General features: G+C 36.8%; 1 protein-coding gene and 2 long non-coding RNA genes across 3 annotated transcripts; 1 reads left to right on the plus strand and 2 right to left on the minus strand.

The window, feature by feature from the left end:
- Positions 1–963: 963 nt before the first annotated feature.
- On the minus strand, positions 964–4,028 carry spryd7a (SPRY domain containing 7a). The gene is made up of 5 exons (XM_039687876.2): positions 3,785–4,028; positions 3,293–3,409; positions 3,023–3,189; positions 1,751–1,853; positions 964–1,245 (listed from the first exon to the last, which is right to left on the minus strand). Exons 1-5 carry the CDS (start codon positions 3,888–3,890, stop codon positions 1,148–1,150), a joined length of 591 nt encoding a protein of 196 aa, XP_039543810.1. The 5' UTR covers positions 3,891–4,028; the 3' UTR covers positions 964–1,147.
- A 1,767-nt stretch (positions 4,029–5,795) lies between these two features.
- Positions 5,796–9,890, plus strand: LOC120490582 (uncharacterized). The gene is made up of 2 exons (XR_005625096.2): positions 5,796–5,994; positions 9,332–9,890. It is a non-coding gene; the product is annotated as an uncharacterized LOC120490582 (long non-coding RNA).
- Positions 8,177–21,106, minus strand: LOC148978488 (uncharacterized). The gene is made up of 3 exons (XR_016168809.1): positions 20,885–21,106; positions 10,244–10,298; positions 8,177–8,810 (listed from the first exon to the last, which is right to left on the minus strand). It is a non-coding gene; the product is annotated as an uncharacterized LOC148978488 (long non-coding RNA).
- Positions 21,107–22,932: the final 1,826 nt, after the last annotated feature.

The raw sequence follows: 22,932 nt of genomic DNA on the forward strand, positions 1-22,932 counted from the left end.
ATCAACACATTTTATAATCATGTTAATCTGTTTTATCAAAAAATCTGTCGAGCTAATTATGTATTGTATGCAAATAATAGTTTCTATGTACATGCACTCTGAGCTGAATTATGCATGCATAATTGAACTGCAATTGTGTGTGCTTTGTTTGATCATTTTAGAGCAGATACCATGGCGGGATGTTAATGACCATGGTAAGTTAAAATAATGTTTAAATATTTAAAAGTTAAATTATATATATATATATATATATATATATATATATATTAGGGCTGTCAAACGATTAATCGCAATTAAACGCATCCAAAATAAAAGTTTGTGTTTACATATGTCGGTGTACACTAGACAAGCCAGTACGCTAGACAAGCCATTGAGATGATGGTCGTTCAGTAGAAATTTGTATTTTGATAATAAACAGTAACATTTAAGTCTTAAATTAAGGTATTTACCACAGAAAACGTCTATATGCACAGGTGACAAAAGTAAAACATTTATTACTAAATGACACAAGACAAAAATAAGACCGGTCAGATTAGAACGTACAAAAACACACCACATTCAATATTCATTAGTTTAAGACAATTTTGTAATTAATTACAACAAACCACAATTAAGGAAAACAGACAGTCAGATATAATTTGAGCCTAGGTAAAATATGAACTCTTGAATTTTAAATATATGTCTTTTTTGAAGAGCTTGAACCAATCAAAATCATTATGTTTATGTTTTGTGGGCTGCAGATCGAACATCAGACAATATGAAAACGAATAAAAACAATGAAAAGAGCTTTTAACCGTACAGTATTTTGAGTCAGTATTAGCATCTTGAGTCAGCACCACTTTGTTCTCTTGAAATGTAGAAAGTATAAAGCTTTGATTGTCATCTGTAATTTGTGTACTTTAAATACATCAGAAAATGTACAGTGTTTGACGAAGTGCAAGTTAAACGTGTGCACAGATGCTATCACTCACTGAGTTCATCTTAAAAACATAGGATGACTTGAAAGAGCCCAGATTTACACAAGTCAAAATCACAGATGACATTTCAATTGAGCCACACAATATTTAGAAATTATTCATAACCATAGCACTTCAGATCCCGGCTGTGGAGTACATATCTTTAGTTTATATACAGGATGTCAAGAACTTTAGAAGATCTGTTGTTCAAAAAGAATCTTCTGGTAGCCTTGTGGAGGAGTATGGTAGAAGTCACTAAACTGACAATCCAATATTGCACTATCATCCACTGTGAGGGACAAGACAAAGGCATACATGTTAAGATGTGTTATTAAACAAAAACATATACTTAAAAATGACCAAAAATTGGTGAAAAATGTTGTCTATTTGAACTCTTCATATAAGCAAACTCAACCCTTTCAATGTATATATACAAAATATTTTTTTTCCTAAATTTTAGTTTAAAAAAAGCTGCATCCATAGATTTTTCAGAACTTTACCAAATCAGACAATGTTACAAGGTCTTCTTTAAAGCTTTAAATATATATTTACAGCAGAGGAGGAAAGATAGATGTAAATATTGTGCATCAAATAACATTAAATTAAAATAATTCATGACTGACATTTCTGTGCAACTCATCACAAACTGCAGAGTAACAGAATAAAAATCAAGGCAATCCTGTAAATGTGTTACTTGAGTAACAGAACAAGTCTTCTCTCAAAACTACACTTACAATAAAACAAAGATGCTAGCGTTTAGTAATAGTTATTAATCAATTTTATATAATACTCACCATAAACGACAGGATAAACGGTTCCTCTGATGCCAGATGCCGGACAGTTCATATTCTTTCCGTTTAGGTACAAATTCAGCTCCACATGGTCATACGTAACACCCTGCATTCACAGAAATAAATTAGATACATAAAGTTATTACACGCAAAAGGGCATCCAAGATGTAGGTATCTTTGTTTCCACAGTAGTTTCAATTTTGATATTTTTAGGTCAAACCATTCTTGTCTGTCAGTCATATAATGGAGGTCTATGGTCACCACCTCAAAGAGCATGCACAGAGAAGTCCAAATAAACATGATTTAATGACTCGTAAATGTAAGTACACGTTGATGGCCCAAGACACGAAATGAGCGGTTTGAGTGAGAAAACGAACAGTATTTATAGACCATTTCACAAGATGTAAACAACACTGGCCCAGAAGCACTTCCTGTTTCAGTTTTTTAACACTACATAAAAGCTGGGATAAAATACAACCAACAAAACATTTAAAACTGAATCAAAAAGTTAAACAAACATCTTTAAGATGTTTTCTTTACATGTGAAATAAAGAAAACAGTTACAAACTGAAACAGGAAGTGCTTCTGGACCAGTGTTGTTTACATCTTGTGAAATGGTCTATACCGTTTTTACCTCTTGTAATCAAAGTCAGGTCAAGGTTCTCTGAGGGCGAGGGCGCTTCTGTCTGCGCAAGCGCGCCGGCAAGCACCAGAAGTGATATCTGTGCATGTACGTCACTCATTGTTTACACAGAGATTTCAGAAGTGTTACCCTTCCCTGGCCTCAGATCACTTGGACGTTTCGTTCTCTCACACAAACCGCTCGTTTCGTGTCTTAGGCCATCAATGTGTACTTACATTTACGAGTCATTAAATCATGTTTATTTGGACTTCTCTGTGCATGCTCTTTGAGGTGGTGACCATAGACCTCCATTATATGACTGACAGACAAGAACGGTTTGACCTAAAAATATCAAAATTGAAAATACTGCGGAAACAAAGACACCTACATCTTGGATGCCCTTGAGGTAAGCTAAAACATACCAAAAATTAATTTCAAAGTGAACTATCCCTTTAAGATGGATGGATGGATGCACTTTTTGGAGCATAAAAATCTATGACACCATTCACTCGCAATATACAGCTTGGAAGAGCCAGGATATAGTCAGCAAATCCCAAATGCAGTCCAGAATGAAAGCACACACAAATAGATTTATTTACCAATAACAAATCCCATATTAATTTGACATTAACACTATTGCCACTGATACGCACCACAATATCTCCTTCCTGCGGTAAGCTGTTAGCAGGTAATCGGTTCTTTTCTTCGTTGTTGTGGTACACGGTGCCATCTTGCCTGAGCACAAGGCTGTGTGGGTCTCTACCCATAGGGATCTGGTTTAGATTTGCTTTCTTAGTCGCCACTCCTAATCCCCACACACCTGCAAGGGGCAAAATTCACTGCAGTCACACCCAATGACTAAGATGAACTATTGACAATCTTTTTATGGTCTAACAAACAGTAAATGCTTGCACACATCTTACCTGTGGACTGAATCTTGAATTCAAAGTAGCTTTTGTTTTGATGGAGAGGGGCGTTTGCAATGCACCCACCAGTCCCACATATTCGTCTTCCACTCTTTACAATGACAACATCAGTGCCTGAAATATCATGATAATAATTATTTACTGAGATGACAGAGAGAACAAAAATGATTACTACCATTAATTCATGTGCTCTTATGCTATTGATTTTGATTCATTCTACTAAGTTACTACTGGTGACTTATTATTTTTTAGTGAAAAATACCATGAAATTCCGAGCGAATTATCTACACGCATATTGTTATTAACGTTACAGATGCTAAACTCAAATATCATACTCTCGAGTCTGTACTGAAATGATCGCAACACTTTAGTTTAATGTATGCAGACAGGCACTTTAATGATGAAGGACAGCCTTGTGTCTCATTCTGGAAGATTCGAACTCTTTTTCGTCAATATAATGTGTCTGAAAAGTCATATCGCATCACTTACCCATGTGATGAGTGTCCAGCTGAACCGTGGGCATTTCCTTCAGCGTTACGTGGCCACTGTTATTGTCTCCGCAACAGCCAAAACAGCACGGAAATAAAGCTGCCATTATGGTATTTCTCACGCAACAATACCTTTAGTTAAATAATGTAGTTATGTTCTGTTGAATTGTTTTATGGGTTTATCTGTGCTATAAATCAAAGGAGGTCATTTTACTCTGCCTAGATGCTAAGCTAACCGGATATGACGTATGGAAAGGCAAAGGCTTTTTTTCTCGTACTTAAAAAAATATATTTCCAGGATAGTTCAACGGCGACCTCTAGTGACCAACCGACGGGAGATAAAACTCGACCAAAAAATCCTGTTATCATAATGTGACTTTCTTTCTTTCACGTTGAACACAAATCGAGTTGTTAGGCAGAAAGTTATGGGCTGACACGACTCAGGCACGATTCACTTATTTATGGTATAATTTTGATACTATGAAACAGACTGTTCAGTGTGGCCAGATTGGAAATGTCCGTACCAGATGCTTAAAATGTTCGCAAACGAGCCAAACGTATTTACAGACCAACAACTTTTTGACACGACCTGAAAAAAAAAACTTTATTGTTGCTAAACTATCGCTGCTAAACTAAACTGACAAGCACAGTGGCAGGAACGTTAACTTGTTTTAACTTTTTTCTTCTTCTTGCAAAACATACAGAGATGACATGTTACTGATTTTTCTATACAATACAAACAGAAAATTAACTTGTGCTCGGGAGTCATTCTCCACGATGATTGGCCGAAAAGACATTATCACTTTGAAATTAATTTTTGATATATTTTAGCTTACCTCAAGGGCATCCAAGATGTAGGTGTCTTTGTTTCCACAGTATTTTCAATTTTGATATTTTTAGGTCAAACCGTTGTAGTCTGTCAGTCATATAATGGAGGTCTATGGTCACCAACCCAAAGAGCATCCACAGAGAAGTCCAAATTAAGCATGATTTAATGACTCGTAAATGTAAGTACACACTGATGGCCTAAGACACGAAACGAGCGGTTATCAATGTGTATCAATGCAACGAGCGCAGACAGAGGCGCCCTCGCCCTCAGAGTACTTAGACGTGACTGTGATTACAAGAGGTAAAAACGATATAAATACTGTTCGTTATCTCACACAAACCGCTCATTTCGTGTCTTAGGCCATCAATGTCTACTTACATTTATGAGTCATTAAATCATGTTTCATTTGGACTTCTCTGTGCATGCTCTTTGAGGTGGTGACCATAGACCTCCATTATATGACTGACAGACAAGAACGGTTTGACCTAAAAATATCAAAATTGAAAATACTGTGGAAACAAAGACACCTACATCTCGGATGCCCTTTAGGTAAGCTAAACATATCAAAAATTAATTTCAAAGTGAACTATCCTTTTAACTTTGGAAGACAAGTGTTTATGTTCTTCTCCACAGCTAGATCAATGAGTATAGAAGCCCTATGATTATTTACCGTACATTATGGGATTTTTTCATTAGAGATCAAAATTATCGTACAAATACGATAATTATCGTACATCTTGCAAGTCAACACTGTTACTGTTTCTACTTTTACTTTATGTCTGGATATGTGTGTGCGCGCGCACGCAGAATGTGCGAGACAGAGCGCGCAAATATGAAGGATCGGGATCGATGTGACCTTAAAAGCTTTTAACCTGCTCTCTGCCACTCAGTTACAGCTGTGAAGTTTTGCATAGCAACAACCTTACCGCTCGAAAGTAAGGGGGTATCTATATCTGACCAACTTCTTTCAAAAACGAAAATATATATACTTGTGTTCACATTGCCTATTATTTGCTCTCACATCAAAGACTGGTTTAGTTAAAAAAAATTGAAGAAAAAAATTGCTTGGTACTTGTGTAATAGTTAACGTATATATTAACTTTTGCTTGTTGTTGTTGAAGTTGCTAGTGTTGAAATCTGCACAGCAACAAGCGCCATGATTGCGTTTGCAGAGTACCCTGGTAACTGGCGCGCGCGGTTTTCTATCCAATAAAAGAGCGCGTGATGTGTTCGCACTTATGCGGTGGAACTGTTTTACCCAACATCCCTACTTTTCATGGGATTATTGCATTAATGTAGAAACTAATTATTGTGACTAACATCAGGGTCTTGTCCTTTGGGGTGACTAGTAAGCAGATGTCGAGGTAAATGGAACAAAAAAGGTAAAGTAGTCACAATATTTTTTTATCATGGTCTCCCTGTCGACCTTTTTTATTTATTTTTAATAATATCTGATTTAGCTTATGCTATTTTTATAATTCATAAATAAATACCTAGTAATACGAGAGAACATTTTAATTTGTAACTTTTTAGTGAGTATAGACTTCTAATAACTACCGAAATCTAGGCTATATGTTGTAAATTTGAGGTGCAGGTGATGACATATAGCCTATGAGGTAATATTATGAGCTCTGATGCTTTTGCATAACTAGTTAACGTTAGAAACTGCAATGAGATGCTCAGCATAAGCGCACTTATCTGCGAGCCTTAGCTTTTTTGAATGACAACAAACCCGTTATTTTCAGAACTGCCCAATCAGATTTCAGCATAAACCTGCGCGTTGCTCAGCTGTGACACTCCAAATGAGATTTCTGTGGAAATTACCGGGGAGGATCTCGCCGTACCTGCCAAGAATAGCTTATTCAGAAAAAGTAGCCCTTTTTAGTGCACCGCTTCAGAAATTGTTCAGTGCGTTTTCTAAAGTACAGTATTCAAGCTCTAGTTCAGCCTAGGGAAGAAATAACCTCAGTGACATGACAAGGGAGTGACGTAAAAGCAGAAGAAAGTGACGTGGTCTCTGCCCTATTTTTGATGTATCACATTCGACAATTTCATTGATTTCACTCGTGCCTGCTTTTATGTAATCCTATGTACAATATAAATTGACGTGTCAAATAAGGGCATCTCGTTTTAACGACTAACGAATCCATTTCAGATGATGTTGAAGGCATCACGTTCAACACCAGTTTCTCGGTATTAAAAAATGCGGTTATATAACCACAAGTGACCAATCACATATCAGAATAAAATGCTTTTATAGATTTGTTTTAATGTGTTTATTGGTGATGTTTATGCTGCAGGTTTCACACAACTTTGCTTTTTTTTGTTTTTGTTTTTTGCTTCAGGCAAATTCCATTCATTTTTAATTCCATTAATTCCATTTAACTAAATTAGTAGCGATTATCTTTATTGTGCGACTTTAATACACATAACCATTCAGTGCAGATGATTTATCATTAGTTTTTGTAATGATACGTGCAGTACAAGTATAAATAGGCTATTAGTATAAGGTCTGTTAAAACTTTATACGTTATATTCACTAGTCTCAACCAAACAGTGCTAGCCTTGGACGCCACAGACGATTTTAAATTATAGTTGATGGTTGCTCATAGATAGAGAAATGGCCTTTTTGCGTGTTAGCGTACCTTGATGCTGGGTTTAACACATTTATTATCATGTTCATTTTTTATTATTAAGGACCCTATGCTTCGTCGTCCAACATAATCAAGGTTTCCTTTAAGAAATGTTTCTGCAAAAAGCCCATGCTGAAGATAGATAGCGAAGCCCTGCGAGGTTCAGGTAACGTTACATAACAAGCGAAGTGTAAATGTGGCCAGATAGCCTACTAGAGTTAACAGTGTTCTTAACTCACTTCTTAATAAAGTGAATTGAATTTTGGGGCTACATTTTATTCAGGGCAGGCGCGTCTCTGCGGTATTTGTCCAGACGTATCCCTCAAGGCAACTATAGGTCAACTTTGTGTTTCGAGTCGAAGTGCCCTCACAAGTTTTAGATGTACAAGCATTTCTTACAACGCATTGTCATCCTTCATTAGCTTATCTGACCGTTTTTAGTGCAATTGGTCCGAGTGAACGTAACCTGGACACGATTTGAAGGTTTCCTCAATGTCGCCTGAGGAGAAAACATACTGAGGGAAAGAAACACGAGAATAAAACCCAGCGAAAAGTGCCAAAGGAGGATGATCTAACTGGTGATTCATTCAGTACCCCTTCTCTAAATCTTAACTCAAAAGAAAAACAGGGGTGATCCGAAAACCTCAAGCCAGTTAAAGTTCCCAGAAGATGGCGATGCTGCGTTATTAAAAATGTAGAAAAGATGGAAGGTACATTTACTGACGTGATGATGTTAACACTACACTACACTTTTTTACAACAGTCTTCAGCAATGTGCTTCGTCCAAAACAGTTATCGGTAACTTATTAATACAGTCTTGTTTGTTAAAATGTGTTGAGAAATGCTATAGATTTATAGTTTTGGAAGAAAAAAAAACGGCACAATTTGCGCACAGCGCGCGCGGCTCTGCAATTAATCTGACTTGATGCAATTGTTGTGATTTTAATGGTTTTAATTGTATTTCCGGTGTACATACATTATCAACGAGCTCAAATCACTTTTACAGAAGCATCTGACCAATTAAAAAAAAATCACATTAACAAGTATACTCATCACATGTCATGTCATCGCTTCTCAAAAGAATAAAAGCAATAAAACGATTAAAAGAATAAAAACACCGGCATGTAATTAGTCAGTCGTTGGTTTTCCTGACGAGATGAGGATCCCGAAGCACAGACGGTAAACGGCCCGCCTAACTCCAGCAGCACGGTCAATACTGGAGGATTCGCTAGTGCTTTGACTCCAATATTTACGTGCTGCTACAGCCAGGCAGCCAGTCAGTCAGTCACTCACACGGCCAAGTTCAGGAGACTTATTGGCACACGTGGTGGTGGTGTTGCTGCTGCCGTTCTTGCCTACTTCACCTTCCTTCTGTCCTTTTCACCCGTTTGTGTGCGTCTGTCCTGTTGTTCTTGCCGCAGCACAGTACGGCCTGCACCCCCGTTATAACTCACAAACCATTCTGTGCTGCTACAGTACCGACAGGCCCCGCACAGGGCGCGCGCTCACGCACTCACGCGAGGCGCGCCCACACAGCCGCGCACACACGGCCCTCGTTTCGCAATCTGAAAACACAGGACCAACAAAAATAAATGAGTGTTTATATTGATATTTTTAATGAGTCGTGAGTGTCAATATTCATACATTATGATGTCAAAATGATATGCTTGCTCAGAACATTATAATCTTAAATCAAAGATAGGAATAAAATGACAAGCTGCGATTTTGATTAAAACGTGAGACTTCCTCGGCTTATAAGTGGGCTGTTATTTCTCACGTTTGTTTTCTTTGAGATGGAGGTCATTGAGAAAAGTGCACAAGTGTAATTTGTTTTAAAACGTTTCAGGGGTGAAGTAAAGATATTTCTTTAGTTTTTGTTTTAAATGGAAACCTAAATAAGTTCAAGGTCAAATGCATTGTTTTCCAGGTTTAAAAGTGTAAGATCACGAAAAGCTTTGAGTTTGACAAATGTACAAATTAAAATGAGAATCTGTTTTAGAAGATATACAACTTTTATTTTCACAAAATGTAACATTCTTGCTCAATACAAGTATATATTTTAACTTTTTTTCTTTTTTTTTAACAGCACATTTCTATTCTATGGTGATGAGTGGATATTTCCGGAGAAGTACCCATCACAAAATCTATTTGCATAATCTTGATCAGATGTGATAATACAGTACCTGTTCTGAGAAAAACATGATATTCACACCATTCTTACACAACCTCTCTAATGAAATCACAATTGCCAGGTAAGTGTGCACCATGATTAAAAAGTGACTGTTAAAACATATAAAACTGAGTGTGTTCAAACAAGAAAGGAATTTACTGACGCTGTCTAAGTTGTACATATTCAATATAAGATTTGCAAGTGTAATCATCGATGTAATTCTAATCAGTCAAGACATGCATTTTATGAGTAAGCGGAACAACAAGGTTTCGATCTGTTTTGCCAAACTATATTTGACATGACTCTTATGCGAAGTCTTGTGTGCAAAGTGCAAAATAACTGGACTAATAATAACAGTAATTTCAGGCATGACTAACTTGCAATATTTATCATGTTGTGTTTTTGTAAACCCCGCCCCCAGGTTTCTGTTCATTCTGTATACGCTCATGCGCTTTTGCACCAGGTGAGCCAAAACTGACAAAAAACTTTTGGTGTAACAAACATAAGGACAATGGAGCATCTGCTGTCTATAAGACTAAAATTACAGGTTATGAAAAGAGCCCCATTGACTTTTCAGGGGATGTGTGTGTGGGGGGGGTATAAAAGCATGACAAAGCCTGTAACCTCCCACATAATAATATTTACTTGTGTTGTTTACTCTGTCTCTTTGCCTTTCAGTTTATTGTTGCTTTTTCTTTGTTTGACAATAGAAAAATGAGTTTTATATAGATTTTCTTTTATGCATATCAGAAATCCGTCTGTTTCCAACACTGTATTTTTACACCCAATAGCTAATATAGTTAAAACTTCAGTCAGTGGTGTACTTACAGTTAGTTGACTTTGTCACAGCTCACTGTCATGCCGTGTGCTCTACATTCCTTTCCTGGAGAAAACAAAAATAAAGGGATATTTATGTAGCACAAGTTTTGACTCTTATGTTTCTTAAAGTATAATTTCAGGTAAAAAAAAAATAAAAATACAAAAGTGTACCATCTGCATAGCATGCAGTGTATTATTTTACTGGACTAGTCTAGTGTAATTATGTGCTAGTATATTATACAAAATATTTAAATGAATGCAGCATAATCTAGTTTGAATATAAATTCTTACGTGTCATGGTTTGTGACTCTGTGTGTGTGTGTGTGTGTGTGTGTGTGTGTGTGTGTGTGTGTGTGTGTGTGTGTAATTTCTAACATCCTCAACAAATAACACCGGAATACCACCAAGGCTATAATAAGGCACAAAATCTGTGGTTTAATTACACACACACACACACACACACACACACGTATATATATATATATATTTATTTATTTATATTTAGTGTGTGTGTGTGTGTGTGTGTAAACAACACGCATCTCTATTCGAAATACAAAGGATATCTAAACTAAAGGACAAATGTCACAAAGTACATTTTAATAATGCACACAAAAAAATATAAATGTAAAACTTGATCTAATACTGGCACACTTTTTGAAAAACTAGCTAACTTTTACAGGATATCTTGAAAGCACACAGATGTTCGAGCAACAAAAAAAAAAACATATAATTTCGGCTTAATGACTTAGAAACATCAACAACTAAAAATTAGGTCCCACTTTATATTAAGTGGCTACACTTACACTGAAACTAATAATTTGATACAATGGAATTAGTGTACATACATGTTTTTACATTGTACTTATATTTTTAAAAATACCAGCATGAAATTACACAGTTGACCCTTTCCTTACACCGACACACACCACCACACCAGTCCCTAACCTTACCCGTATCACACCTCAATAGCAGCACAAGTGTTTTACAATACAACATCAACACAATAAGTACATTGTACTTAATTTTTCGAGGTAAGTACCACTTAATATAAAGTGGGACCAAAAATTATTTTACACTAACAAATATTATAAATTCATTATTTTTACTAATGAGAACTATACCAATATCGCATTCATAAAGGCATAAAGCTCAATGATTGTTTTCATGAAATTGTCTCAATATTAACTGACTCACAGTGACTGAATAGGGTAATTATTAAACCTAAAATCCCATCCAAATAATGTTAATTTACACAATCAAGTAATTTACATTACAACTTGTGTACCCAGATAAAACATACTCAACCAAAATAATTTATTTGATTACCCTGGTGACGTGAAGGGGTTCGTCTGATTAGTGTATTTTTATGAGGCTGCAGTTAGATGCGTTGCTCCCTGTAACTTCGTATGCCAGAAGTTAGCAGAGAAACATTCACTTCCTACCACAGAAAGGGGAAGCTGCTCCCATAATTTCATTTGCTTTTACAAGAGTAACAGGCAAAGGGGGCAAAGCTGCACATAAGTGTGTGTGTGACTGTGAAAGCACACTTCTACACACAAGAATGGGATAGAAGAAAACAATCTGACATTTAGTTTTATCTTTGTGCATGTGTACTGTACTGTACATGCGAGTGTACTCCTGAAAACTACAAAATACAATAAAATTTAGCGCCGTCAAACGATTAATCGCATCCAAAATAAAAGTTTGTGTTGACATAATATATGTGGGTGCACTATGTATAATTATTTTATATATATATATATAAATACACACACATGCTTGTATATATATTTAAGAAATATTTTCATGTATATACTGTATATAGATTTATATTATATATAAATATAAAATATTTTATATAAATAATATTTCTTTCTTAAATATACATGCAATGTGTATATATATATATATATATATATATATATAATTATACACAGTGCATATAATGTAAACACAAACTTTTATTTTGGATGTGATTAATCGCGGTTAATCGGTTGACGGCCCTATAGTGTAACTTATTGTACTTGTCACTATATTTCAAAACAAAGCACAGGACGCTTGAATATACAACCAATATACAACACTACAACACTAAACTACACATTTTTTTCTTGCACAATTTACAATTCATAAGATGTTACCAATTTATTATTTGGTCAGTCTTAAAGGCGCTGAATGTCTGACATTTTTTATATTCATTTTGTTATATTGCATTTGTACATGAAACATTACAGCACAAAAGCAATATGCAAGTCATATGAATTTAGCAAAAAAAGCACTTTAAATGGTGGTATACAGAGCCAGTCCCCGTAACAAGTGCATTTCCCCTGGTATAACGTCAGATAGGAGCAGGCCTGGCAGCACATGTAGTGCTAAGAAGAGCTTACAATGAAGAGCTCAGGCTGTTTGGCATCAGAAAGCTCGGCTGGCGCTGTGTTCCTCTTAGCAGATAGCTTTGTAATTGACACTCAGATCAAGATTTTAATTTCTGTGTTTCGCATCTAAATGATCGTTTACAAAAGGACACACACAGATACACACCCACCAAGAATCGAGAGTCCTCTGCCTCTGATCTTGCTGAGCAAACAAACACACAAACTGAGGCCTGAGTTAGGCCCGAAAATCTTTTTTCATACCCATCGGTTTACCAGCAAGTGAAGCTATGAAATCAAAAGCAAACGCCCCAACATTCAGGCTTCTTGATAATAAAACAGCCAAGTGACTCGTCTTGTTTTCCCTTCGAGCTACAACTTCAACCAACTTCTCTGAATCTTAGAGGCCTTTCGATAACTTTGTGGGCACGTTGAAATGAGCTAACAGCACAAAGAGTGTGTGTGTGGTGACACACACGCACACACACATCTGAAACCTCAAACTCATTTGGGGACTAGTTCTGCATTTACAGTACTTCAAAGAGTCACTATCAAGCATATTCAGAGCAAAGGGACATTAATATAAAAAATAAGTTATATTATTAACATAATAAATCGCTTAAAAACCAAATTATACAATGTGAAAACTATCACAATCAATACAAGTAATATAACCGGTGATGATGCCTCAAATTAATTTAAATAGCGCAACAAAATATCATAAATGCTATGGCCATAATAACCTAATGTAATTATATTTACCTCCATTTTAGTTGTCACTGAAGCCGAGAGGTTATATAAGCCTACAATCCTGTTATAATTGCGAGAAAGACGCATCATATTGAACTAGTACAAGTCAAAATGAACTATCATGGTTGTGATTAACATGTCACGGTCACAGAGACACATGAGGGAACAAGCTAACGCCCACTAAGATCAAAGTTTATCACGGTAAAATTTGGAGAATTTCTACTTTGTGACAAATTTGTTGCAACTGGCTGAAAATACTGTAAATGGACCTTGAAGGGACAGATAAGCGTTTAACAAAATACAACACTGTTAATAATATACATAGCCTGCCACTGCCATTAATAAAAATGACTTACAGGCCTGGCTAATAATATCAAATAAAATCTTCGGCCTTGAGGAATTTATTTACTAGCAAATGCTAAATTCGAATCAAAAACAGGATTTAAATGTGCTAAAGAGAATATTATGTTTCTCTTATTATTGTATACTTTATTATCTAATATCGAACACCTATAACGTCATTATCCAAGGTAGTTTAGCTGGCTGATATCAAAGAAACGCTGTAACTTTTAGTTAGAAGAGAAACTCAATGTAAAGTGGTCTAAGTGGGTCATTGTCATAATGTCCAGCCTCTGCTCGTTCACAATAGACCAATGAGGGATCACCTCATGACCACAATTGCACACTGACATGAAATTATAAACACACAAAGAGGGGGGGGGGATTTACAATCCTCACACTAACAAGTTACTAGTGTGACATTCAAATATATGTGTAAAATGTACTCAAATGTAAGGTATCGTTTTGTTTGTTTGCATTTATAAATAATCAGTTGTATTTGTTTGTTTGTACAGGTCGTGAATGAAGAGACCCAGGCGCAGCATTCAGTCGTGAAAGAATAGTTGTTGTTGTTGTGGCTGGACCCGCAGTGACTGAGACATGCCGCCATGCCAATATCTGTTTTATACATTCCTCATATCCTTTATCTAGTACACTGGAAGCCATCTTACAACATAAAGTTATAAAAAAAAATGTATACTTGTCTTATTTTGGGTTCATGTTTTAATGAATTTAAGTTTCATGTGAATGTGTGTACAGTGTGTGTTGAATAGGTAGTCTAAATAGCAAACTTTAATAATTAACTAAAACCAATTTTACAATAAATCCACTACAGAAACATACTAAAATTATGAAGTGTACAGTAATCATATGGTTATATATAATTAAGGAGATACTGACATATATAAATAATCCCTCTTTTTAGACAAAAAAAACCCAACAACAACAACATTGGTGACCGAGCGATTGCACTGCAACATGCAATGACTAGGTCTACATTAAACCATGGATTGTTTTTTATTTTTTTGCAATAAAAACACTTTTGCTAACGCTACTGGTCAAGCTCAACAATATATATATATATATATATATACATATTACGTATATACTGTATATATTTGCTTACTTGCAAATATATAATATTAATGTCTTTCAATTATTTGCATGTTGCAGTGCAATCGCTCGGTCACCAATGTTGTTGTTTTTTGGGTTTTTTTGCCAAAAAAGAGGGATTTTTTATATATGACAATATCTCCTTAATTATATAACCATACGATTACAGTACACTTCATAATTATAGTATGTTTCTGTAGTGGATTTATTGTAAAATTGGTATTAGTTAATTAGTCGCCTTGCTTTAGGCTTGCTTAGTTGGGGACATTTAATATTCACCATTATTATTGATCTGTGTTGTATTACTTTCATGTTATCACTGTGAAGCTGCTTTGATACAATCTGTATTGTAAAAAGCGCAATATAAATAAATGTGACTTGACTCAATTTATATGAACAGCAATACAATGCGTGAGTGAAGAAAAAGTTATTTAAGTCTGAGTCTATGTCACTCTGACAAAACAGTCAATAACAGAAGAAATATCAACTCTGTCTCTGAGTAAAGTCAAACTTGGCCTCAAAAATATTGTTTGTGGATGGAAATGGACAACTTACACTGTATTAAAGTCAGACAAAACAAATAGACTTGCTCGTTTTTGACTGCTGAAAAAATATTGGCAAGCTATTTTAGTCTGTTTGACTTAAAAAATATATATTCAAAACAATTATCTCTTGTATAAAGTACAGTATAATGGCTTGTTTGCATGATATATGGTGTGACTAATCAAAAATTACCAATATTATAAACCACGCGTGAAAAGTCAGATAATTTTGGCTCATTTGAATCTCCAGGTGCGACACACCCTCCAAGAGAGACACACACACACAGTGAATGTGAGAGGAACACACACCTCAGCAATTCTGCAACTGACATAGGCTTTTTCTCAACAGGCCTGCATTTTCAATTCCACCCCCACAGTAGTTCAATGCTTCCTTTTCCATCCAGTTCAGTAAAAAAAAAACTGCAAAAAGTTACTTATTGTTTCAAACTGGAAACAAATACCCTGGCACTCATTAAAGAAGTTGAAAAATATATATTTTTTATAAAAGTGGTGCTACTGGAAACTGATAATAAACATAACAGTGCAGATTTCTGTTGTAGGTCAGGAAAGAATAAACGTGGGTAATAATAATTATAAGCTAAAGCCGTGCGTAATTCTACCAACTTACATAAGGTGAATTTGCCGTGCTTGCAACCACACTGCTGAACTCTAATTCACATTTCATAAAAAAGAGAGAGAGGGGGAAAAAAGCTGAAAAGCAAGAATCTCTTTCTCTTGCAGACAAATCGCGTTGTCTTAGCCAGATGCACACAAAACACCAAAATATTACCCAGAACAACACTTGACGTTTTATAATATCCACGTAGTAACGCAAGTCAGCACGAGACTCTACATCATAATTATTTTAATAAAAGTCACATACTTGTCTAGATATGTAACATTAATTCCATTGTAACGACTCAATCGAGCGTTACATTATGACAGCGTCTGGTCAAGATAAAAAAAAACTCACGAGTAACTTTTTTTTTAATCAACACGGGCTTTCGTGTCTTGACGTATAAAATGGCGCAAAGAAAGTATCCCCCCTAAAACAACATGCATCGAGATAGTTTCACAACAATTCTAAAAAAAAAAGACAAAAAACTAATTTATAATCAAAGTGTTTTTATGGCAAACTCGACGAATAACCCGTTTTAAACATCTTACCGGATCAGATGACTGATGTCTCTTCTCTATGATCTGAGTTGAGAGTCTGATACATCATCATCAGACTCGGACTGAACAGTGTGTATCTGCGCAAGCAGCAGCTCGTCCGTTACTCCCGCTCAAAAAGCGTCATGAAAAAACACCAAAATGACACAATCTTCATCACCACCGCGCAGAATCCCAATCCAAAGACCCTCTGGTATTTTCCAGAATTTTTCTATATTTTTCCCCGCATCCAGCGTTATTTTTATGAATTATTTTTTAAAAATCGCAGGTTTTCCATATACGCAGCTGAAAGAGAGCCCCCCTTTTTCTCCTTCGGCTCCTTCACAGTCGGCTTTTGGTCACTTCAGAGCTCGTCGGCATCAGATCGCAGGCGATTTTGCACTCTAAACGTGGTCCGATCGTGCTGTTTTCTTCCATTCAGATCACAATTCTTGAATTTTAAGACGAATCGTCGCGCGCTGCCTCTCTATGCGCGCGCTCAGTGTTGATGTTATCGCCGCTCACTCGAAAATGGCGCCGAAAGTGACTCTCCTCATTCAAATCGGTAAGAGCCGCCCCCAGCTCGCATGTGCATGCCGGGAACATGGACTTGGAGAGCGGTTTTGAAGGTGGGAGATAGAGAGATTTTACTGGAAGAAATCATCCCCCGTCAACGACAACAATCTTGTAGCTATTCTCTGTAACCGCACGATAAAAAGACGTGTATCCATTTAGAGGATAGAAAGCCCGTGTGCCTCTGCCAATTGAGGGGAATCACCCAAATCTGGACAGATAAGAACATCAGAAGCCTCGAAAAAATAAGAAAGTAGCTCTTGGCTATAATGCATGTCATTTAAGCTATTTCATCCTGCCAGCTCCCTATAGAGAAACTTATGTAAGGTGTTCTTCTGTATACGCCCTATGCAAACTGATAGTTCGGTCTCAGTGGTGTTGTAAAATATCCATTCTACTCAGAAAGAGAGGGAGATATGACCTGGTTTTTCCTCAGCAACTGCTTTGTGACACACTTGAACATCCAAATCTTAAAGCTGCCCTCTTACATCAACACACAGACACTCAGTAGTTGGTGATACGGACACAAAAGTTACCCCGTTTCTTGTAGCTTGTGTGAATTCAAGTCTCAAATAATCCGACTGAATCTACATTAGCGTATCCCCCCAAAAAATGTCTACTACTAATAATTCTCCCCTCAAAGTTTCACAAAGGCTTGTTTTATAGCTTGAATAATCCACTTTTTAAATAATAGCTGTCAAAAAGCAATTTTATCATGGACCACAACTTTGTTAATGTTACATAGATTGTATATAAATATTACAGGGCTGTTTAATTAGCTATATTAAAAGACGTTGAGCAAATAAAGCATGGATTACAGCCAAATGCCCTGTTTCACCACACATTTTAGTTCACCACTGACTCATTTCTGAATTGGTCTGGTTTCATACTGTGAATTTTCTCATAACGCAATAGTACATTTTGACAAAATGAGATTGCTACTGATGTTTAACACACCCTGTATTCATTGTTTGAAACTCTGAAACAAATTAAACCCTCTGCCTTCACATTTCACCCTTTAAAAACTCTTGAAATAGACACACACAGGGCTGCAGATTACATACTATCAAGGAAAAGTTTCATTCTGTGAGTTATCTTGGTGTGAGGAGCATGTGTATTGCCTTTAACAGGAATATAAACGGTATTTTGCAGATTAGAATTATTTTTCAATTTGATGGCAATTAATGGTACAAGTGGAAGAGGATATCAGTGTAAAAGGATAAATGTTGAAAATTTGCTGAGTCAGCATAGGCTATATAGGGCCCACTACAATTGTTGTATCACTAGACATTGTGTGGAGTTTGTTTTATTTTTTTGTATGCAATATCTGATTTATATACAGTCTCTACATTAAATCATTGACCTGGTGGGTTATTCATTCATGTGTAATATTTGGATAATCTCTTGACTGTTAAGAAATTAATCCCAAATAAAGCTGATGCAGTAAAATACAAAAAGGCAAGGAAACTTGCCTTTCGGTTTAGTCATGATCCTCACATTGCGGTAATTAGCAGTGTTTAAGTACGTCTGCCGTGCACCCAGTGCACTCCTGCACCCTCCACTTGTCAAACATTTTTTTTTAGGGGTGTGAAAATAGGGGCAGTTGTAAGGGGTGAACTTGAGTATGTGTGTTTATGAAAGGGTTTTGTTCTCTCATTGAAGGGTCTCAGACCCCCACCCCACCCCAAAGCTGTCTGAAGCAGCTGCACCCCTGTGATCTCTTTAGTATGAGGGAGGGGGTGGGAGCATGTGAGGGGACAGCCCCCCGTTTTTACAGAGGCCAGAGACTACACACTTAAGTAACAACATCCATCAAAAGTCAATAGATGCCTGCAAGTCAAGTCTGAGAATACAACAGCAACCTTTGACCCCTGTTAAGTGGGCCGGCCTAACAAGACACAGCCACTGACTCATGCTGGTTTGTTTGGTTTAACTTAATCTATTAGAGACCCAAACTGGAAGATTTCTTACACTCTAAAAAATGGGTTGTTTCAACCCAAAATTGGGTCAAATATGGACAAACCCAAATGTTGGGTTAAAACTGCATTTAAAAAATTTACAGTTGAAAGTGAAAGTTGAAGTTGGGTTAAAATTTGAAATTACATTCTAACCCAACATTTGGATTTGTCCATATTTTACCCAAATTTGGGTTCAAACAACCCAGCATTGTTTAGAGTGTACCAAATTGATCACATGGCTTTACAAAAAATTCTGTAATTAAAGACTTTATACAATATAGAAAGCATGCACACCAAATCAGGTATATTCCTCACAACCTGTTAACAGAACAAACAATTCATTCTGCACATTCACACTTCATACATTATATTTGGAAAATTACGCATGTTGTAAAATATAAATGTATGCTCTCGTGTTGTGTGCACAAGCAACACAATTTCAGTAAACATAACATTTTGTTTATCATGTCTATTTAATGTTGTAAGACATAAGATTGATTTTCACTCAGTGATTTTTTAGTTTTGCATTAGTCTTAACTTTGTAGCAAGTCATTACATGGTATTTCATCAACCCACTATCTATCATTATGGGGTTTTATGAAGAGTATCGGCACAAAACTAAACGTTTAAGACAGAGATGATGCACAGATCGGGTAGTCGTGTATATGAGTTCATTACTTCTTTCAAGTTAGCTTAAAGGCTGCGGTAACGTTTTGACCATTTGAATGTGGAGAGTTTGGTCCACACAATGCATACACGACTTTATTATAAGCCATTAACAAGCATCTCGAAGCATTTTGTACACTCGTCAGCAGAACAAATGGACTACATTTTAACCATTAGGCTACTCTGCTTGTGCCAGTGAAAGGGAGGCGATCGTAAAGACACCGACAGATACAAAGACAGCGGCCACTTCAGCGGTACGAACTCAAATCCAGCCGGAAGTCCCGCCCCCAGCAGCTTTAACTTCGATGATGTAACCCCTGTCCAAATTTAGAATGTTGTTGATGCCTCAGAAGTTTTTTCTCTGGCTGATAGCGCTGTCTATCACTCGACGTCACGGCTATCCTGTTATTATTGTAAACAGTCTACCCGTTCTTCTACTGTCGTCCTCCACCTCACGAAATTCTCCCCCGGTCCTTTGTTCGCAAAGTATCGGCTCGGCATTACATCGTTCGGCCGCTGAAATAAAGCGCGCCTGTTAACGCTCAGCTGTACGAATGAGCAACATGTGAGAATATATTGGTTTTGAGACACACAACACATCCTCGTATAATTTTGGAGCGGCGGAATGGTTGCATATAATTACCCGGCACTTCACAGCTTGGCTTTCACTACAGCTTTTTGCGTTCGATGATGTACGCACGGGTTACGCGCTCCAATCGCTCTTTTGATATGCGATTCAACCATTGCGATTCCGCGAAATTAATCGGGAAAAGTGTCATTGACATTAGCGAGTTACTTCAGCCCCCCCTCTCTCACCCCCCAACGAGAGCGCATCCAACGCCTTTTGTTGAAACCCTTCGCGAAACACAAATAAACATTCATTCAAAAACAAACAAAACAAAAAAAACTAGCGCCTTTCTCTTCAGACCTTATATGCGTCCCGCGCTTTGGTTGCTTACTACCTCCGCTATATATACATGAATTTTAGATAAGCCCGATATAATGAATCGTAAACAACACGGCAACTTTCGTCCTCAAACATTTAAATCGCACGAGAGAAAACACACTGTGTGAATGGCAACTCACAACAAAGCTTCGGTCCGTCGTATTTCCTCTTATGAAGCAGGGCAGCGCGAGCGGAGCGATTGGATATGGAAAAAGAAAAGGCTTGTTTGTGATACTTACTTCAGGCTTGGAATAACCTGGAAAGTGCAATTCCGTTTTAACGTGTACGTCGAGTCAAAGAAGCCACGGTAAAGATATTCCGGTAGAACGCCGGACTCCCATCACTCTGTCACTGAAGCCCTTCTCTATCTCTATTATTGCAATTACGCCAAGCTTCAAGGAAGTTGTCCTTTTGTTCCAGCATTTATACATTGCGTCAATGTTGCGAAAAGAGGAGGCGGAGCGGTGGCACTTGGAGTAAGAGAGAGAGAGAGAGAGAGAGAGAGAGAGAGAGAGAGGGAGAGAGAGAGAGAGAGAGAAATAAGCGAGCAGCACACGACCTTATGTACACAAAACCCAGACCCTCCACCCTATAACAAAATCGACGGGATCAGATGAGATCACGTGTCCCCACTCACTGTACAGCTCAACTCATACGGGGCAAGATATGCGCGCGCTGGAGTCGGAAGCGCGAAGTGCCAGGCAAGTCTTCTTCATCAAAGCGACAAAGCTCGAGTAACAGTGATAGTATATCTTTGTTATGTGTGTATATGTGTATATAAATCTTTTTTTTTACAATCAATGTATTCATGTTTTGTTGACGTAAATCTTTTTTCACCATGCCTTTGCAGTTTTTTTTAAAAAAAATATATATATATTTAGGCTAATCAGCTGTCAGTGCACGGTGACCATGCAGTTGTTGGTGGCAAAGTTCTGGTGGAACGCCTTGATCCTGTCATGGTGTATTCACAAAGATAGGCTATTCAAAGATGGTTTCAATATATAGTATAGTTTGCTGTAAATTTAATTACTTTATGTAGTGATGCATGTGTGTCCAACTGAATCAACCGGACCATTGCTCCAGTTACAACAGAGTTGCATCACGGAGTTTGCTTGTCGCTTTTCTGCTTCGCTCCGCGACCAATAAAGAGTCCGGTAGATACTCGACAAATTGCTGTATATATGTAATTAAACCAAACAAAGCCATCTTTGGGATTTAACTCAGTTTTGAAATCCGTTTGTTGACTCATACTATTGCGCAAAGACAAATGTCCTCGTGACAGTTTCATTGTGAGGAGTTGTTGATAGTTAAACAAAGCATTTTGATGATGGATAAAATATATTTTACAAATGGCTATTTTGTCAGCTTTAATTATTTTTTAAGATTGATTTTAAACATATTTAAGGAGGGGCCATCACCCGTGACAGGGTACAGGGCCTGTGAGTTTAGTTGAGTTGACCTTGGCCCAAAACTTATCAGCCACCGGGTCTTTTTAATAAATGTTAACTCAAGAAGTAAGCTCATAAACATAAATATGCAGCTAAACCTTTTTTAACTCAGGGATCAACTTTTAAGGTGTCCATCATGTTAGAAAACTACAGCTAGAAACCTGAAAGAAAGTTCGGGTATGTAGGCTATACGTACAATGTTTAACAAATATTTATTTGTATAGGCCTATTTATTAAAAAAATAATATGCGTAATTTACGCCGCAAGGTAATTTAACACCTTTAATGGATATAAGCTATCGCATATACTTATTTGAAAACAACACGAACTTTGAAATGAAGTGTGACAGTTCGGAGTGCAACAATTATATGTCCTATTTCATTTAATAAAGATTGTTCTTTGATAAATTATGCACACTTTAAAAAATGCTGATAGTTTTAACCCAATTTTGGGTCAAATATGGACAAACCCAGCCATTTGGTAACAGTTTTAAATGACATTTTTAACCCAATGTTTGAGTTTGTCCATATTTGACCCAAAATTGGGTTAAAACAACCCTGCATTTTTTTAGAGTGCTTGGACCAACTTTTTAGTGAGCTGTCTCGATGTAATGGACGCATGTCCCTCTGGGCACAACCAAGGACCAAATGTGTTCCTTATACTTTTGACAAAATTTTTGGTGGTAACGTAAAGACAACAATAATTTAATTGATGCGACCGCTAGAAAACTTAAAAAACTTAGCGAACCAAAGAAGCTAACATAAAACTGACTGTTTTTGCATTTGCCTCACAAGGATCGAGGATCCCAGCAGAAGAATGTGTCTGTGCTATTCAATAAT

Source organism: Pimephales promelas, chromosome 6, assembly GCF_988280905.1.
Source record: "Pimephales promelas chromosome 6, fPimPro1.hap1.1, whole genome shotgun sequence".
Classification (NCBI taxonomy): Eukaryota; Metazoa; Chordata; class Actinopteri; order Cypriniformes; family Leuciscidae; genus Pimephales; species Pimephales promelas.

Excerpts from the sequence above, each read along its gene's own strand:
- spryd7a (XM_039687876.2), bottom strand. The coding sequence starts at position 3,890 with ATGGCAGCTTTATTTCCGTGCTGTTTTGGCTGTTGCGGAGACAATAAC. Across the intron at positions 1,854-3,022 it reads CGCAGGAAGGAGATATTGTG|GGTGTTACGTATGACCATGT; the intron begins GTGCGTATCAGT and ends CTGTGAATGCAG. Across the intron at positions 1,246-1,750 it reads CGTTTATCCTGTCGTTTATG|TGGATGATAGTGCAATATTG; the intron begins GTGAGTATTATA and ends TGTCCCTCACAG.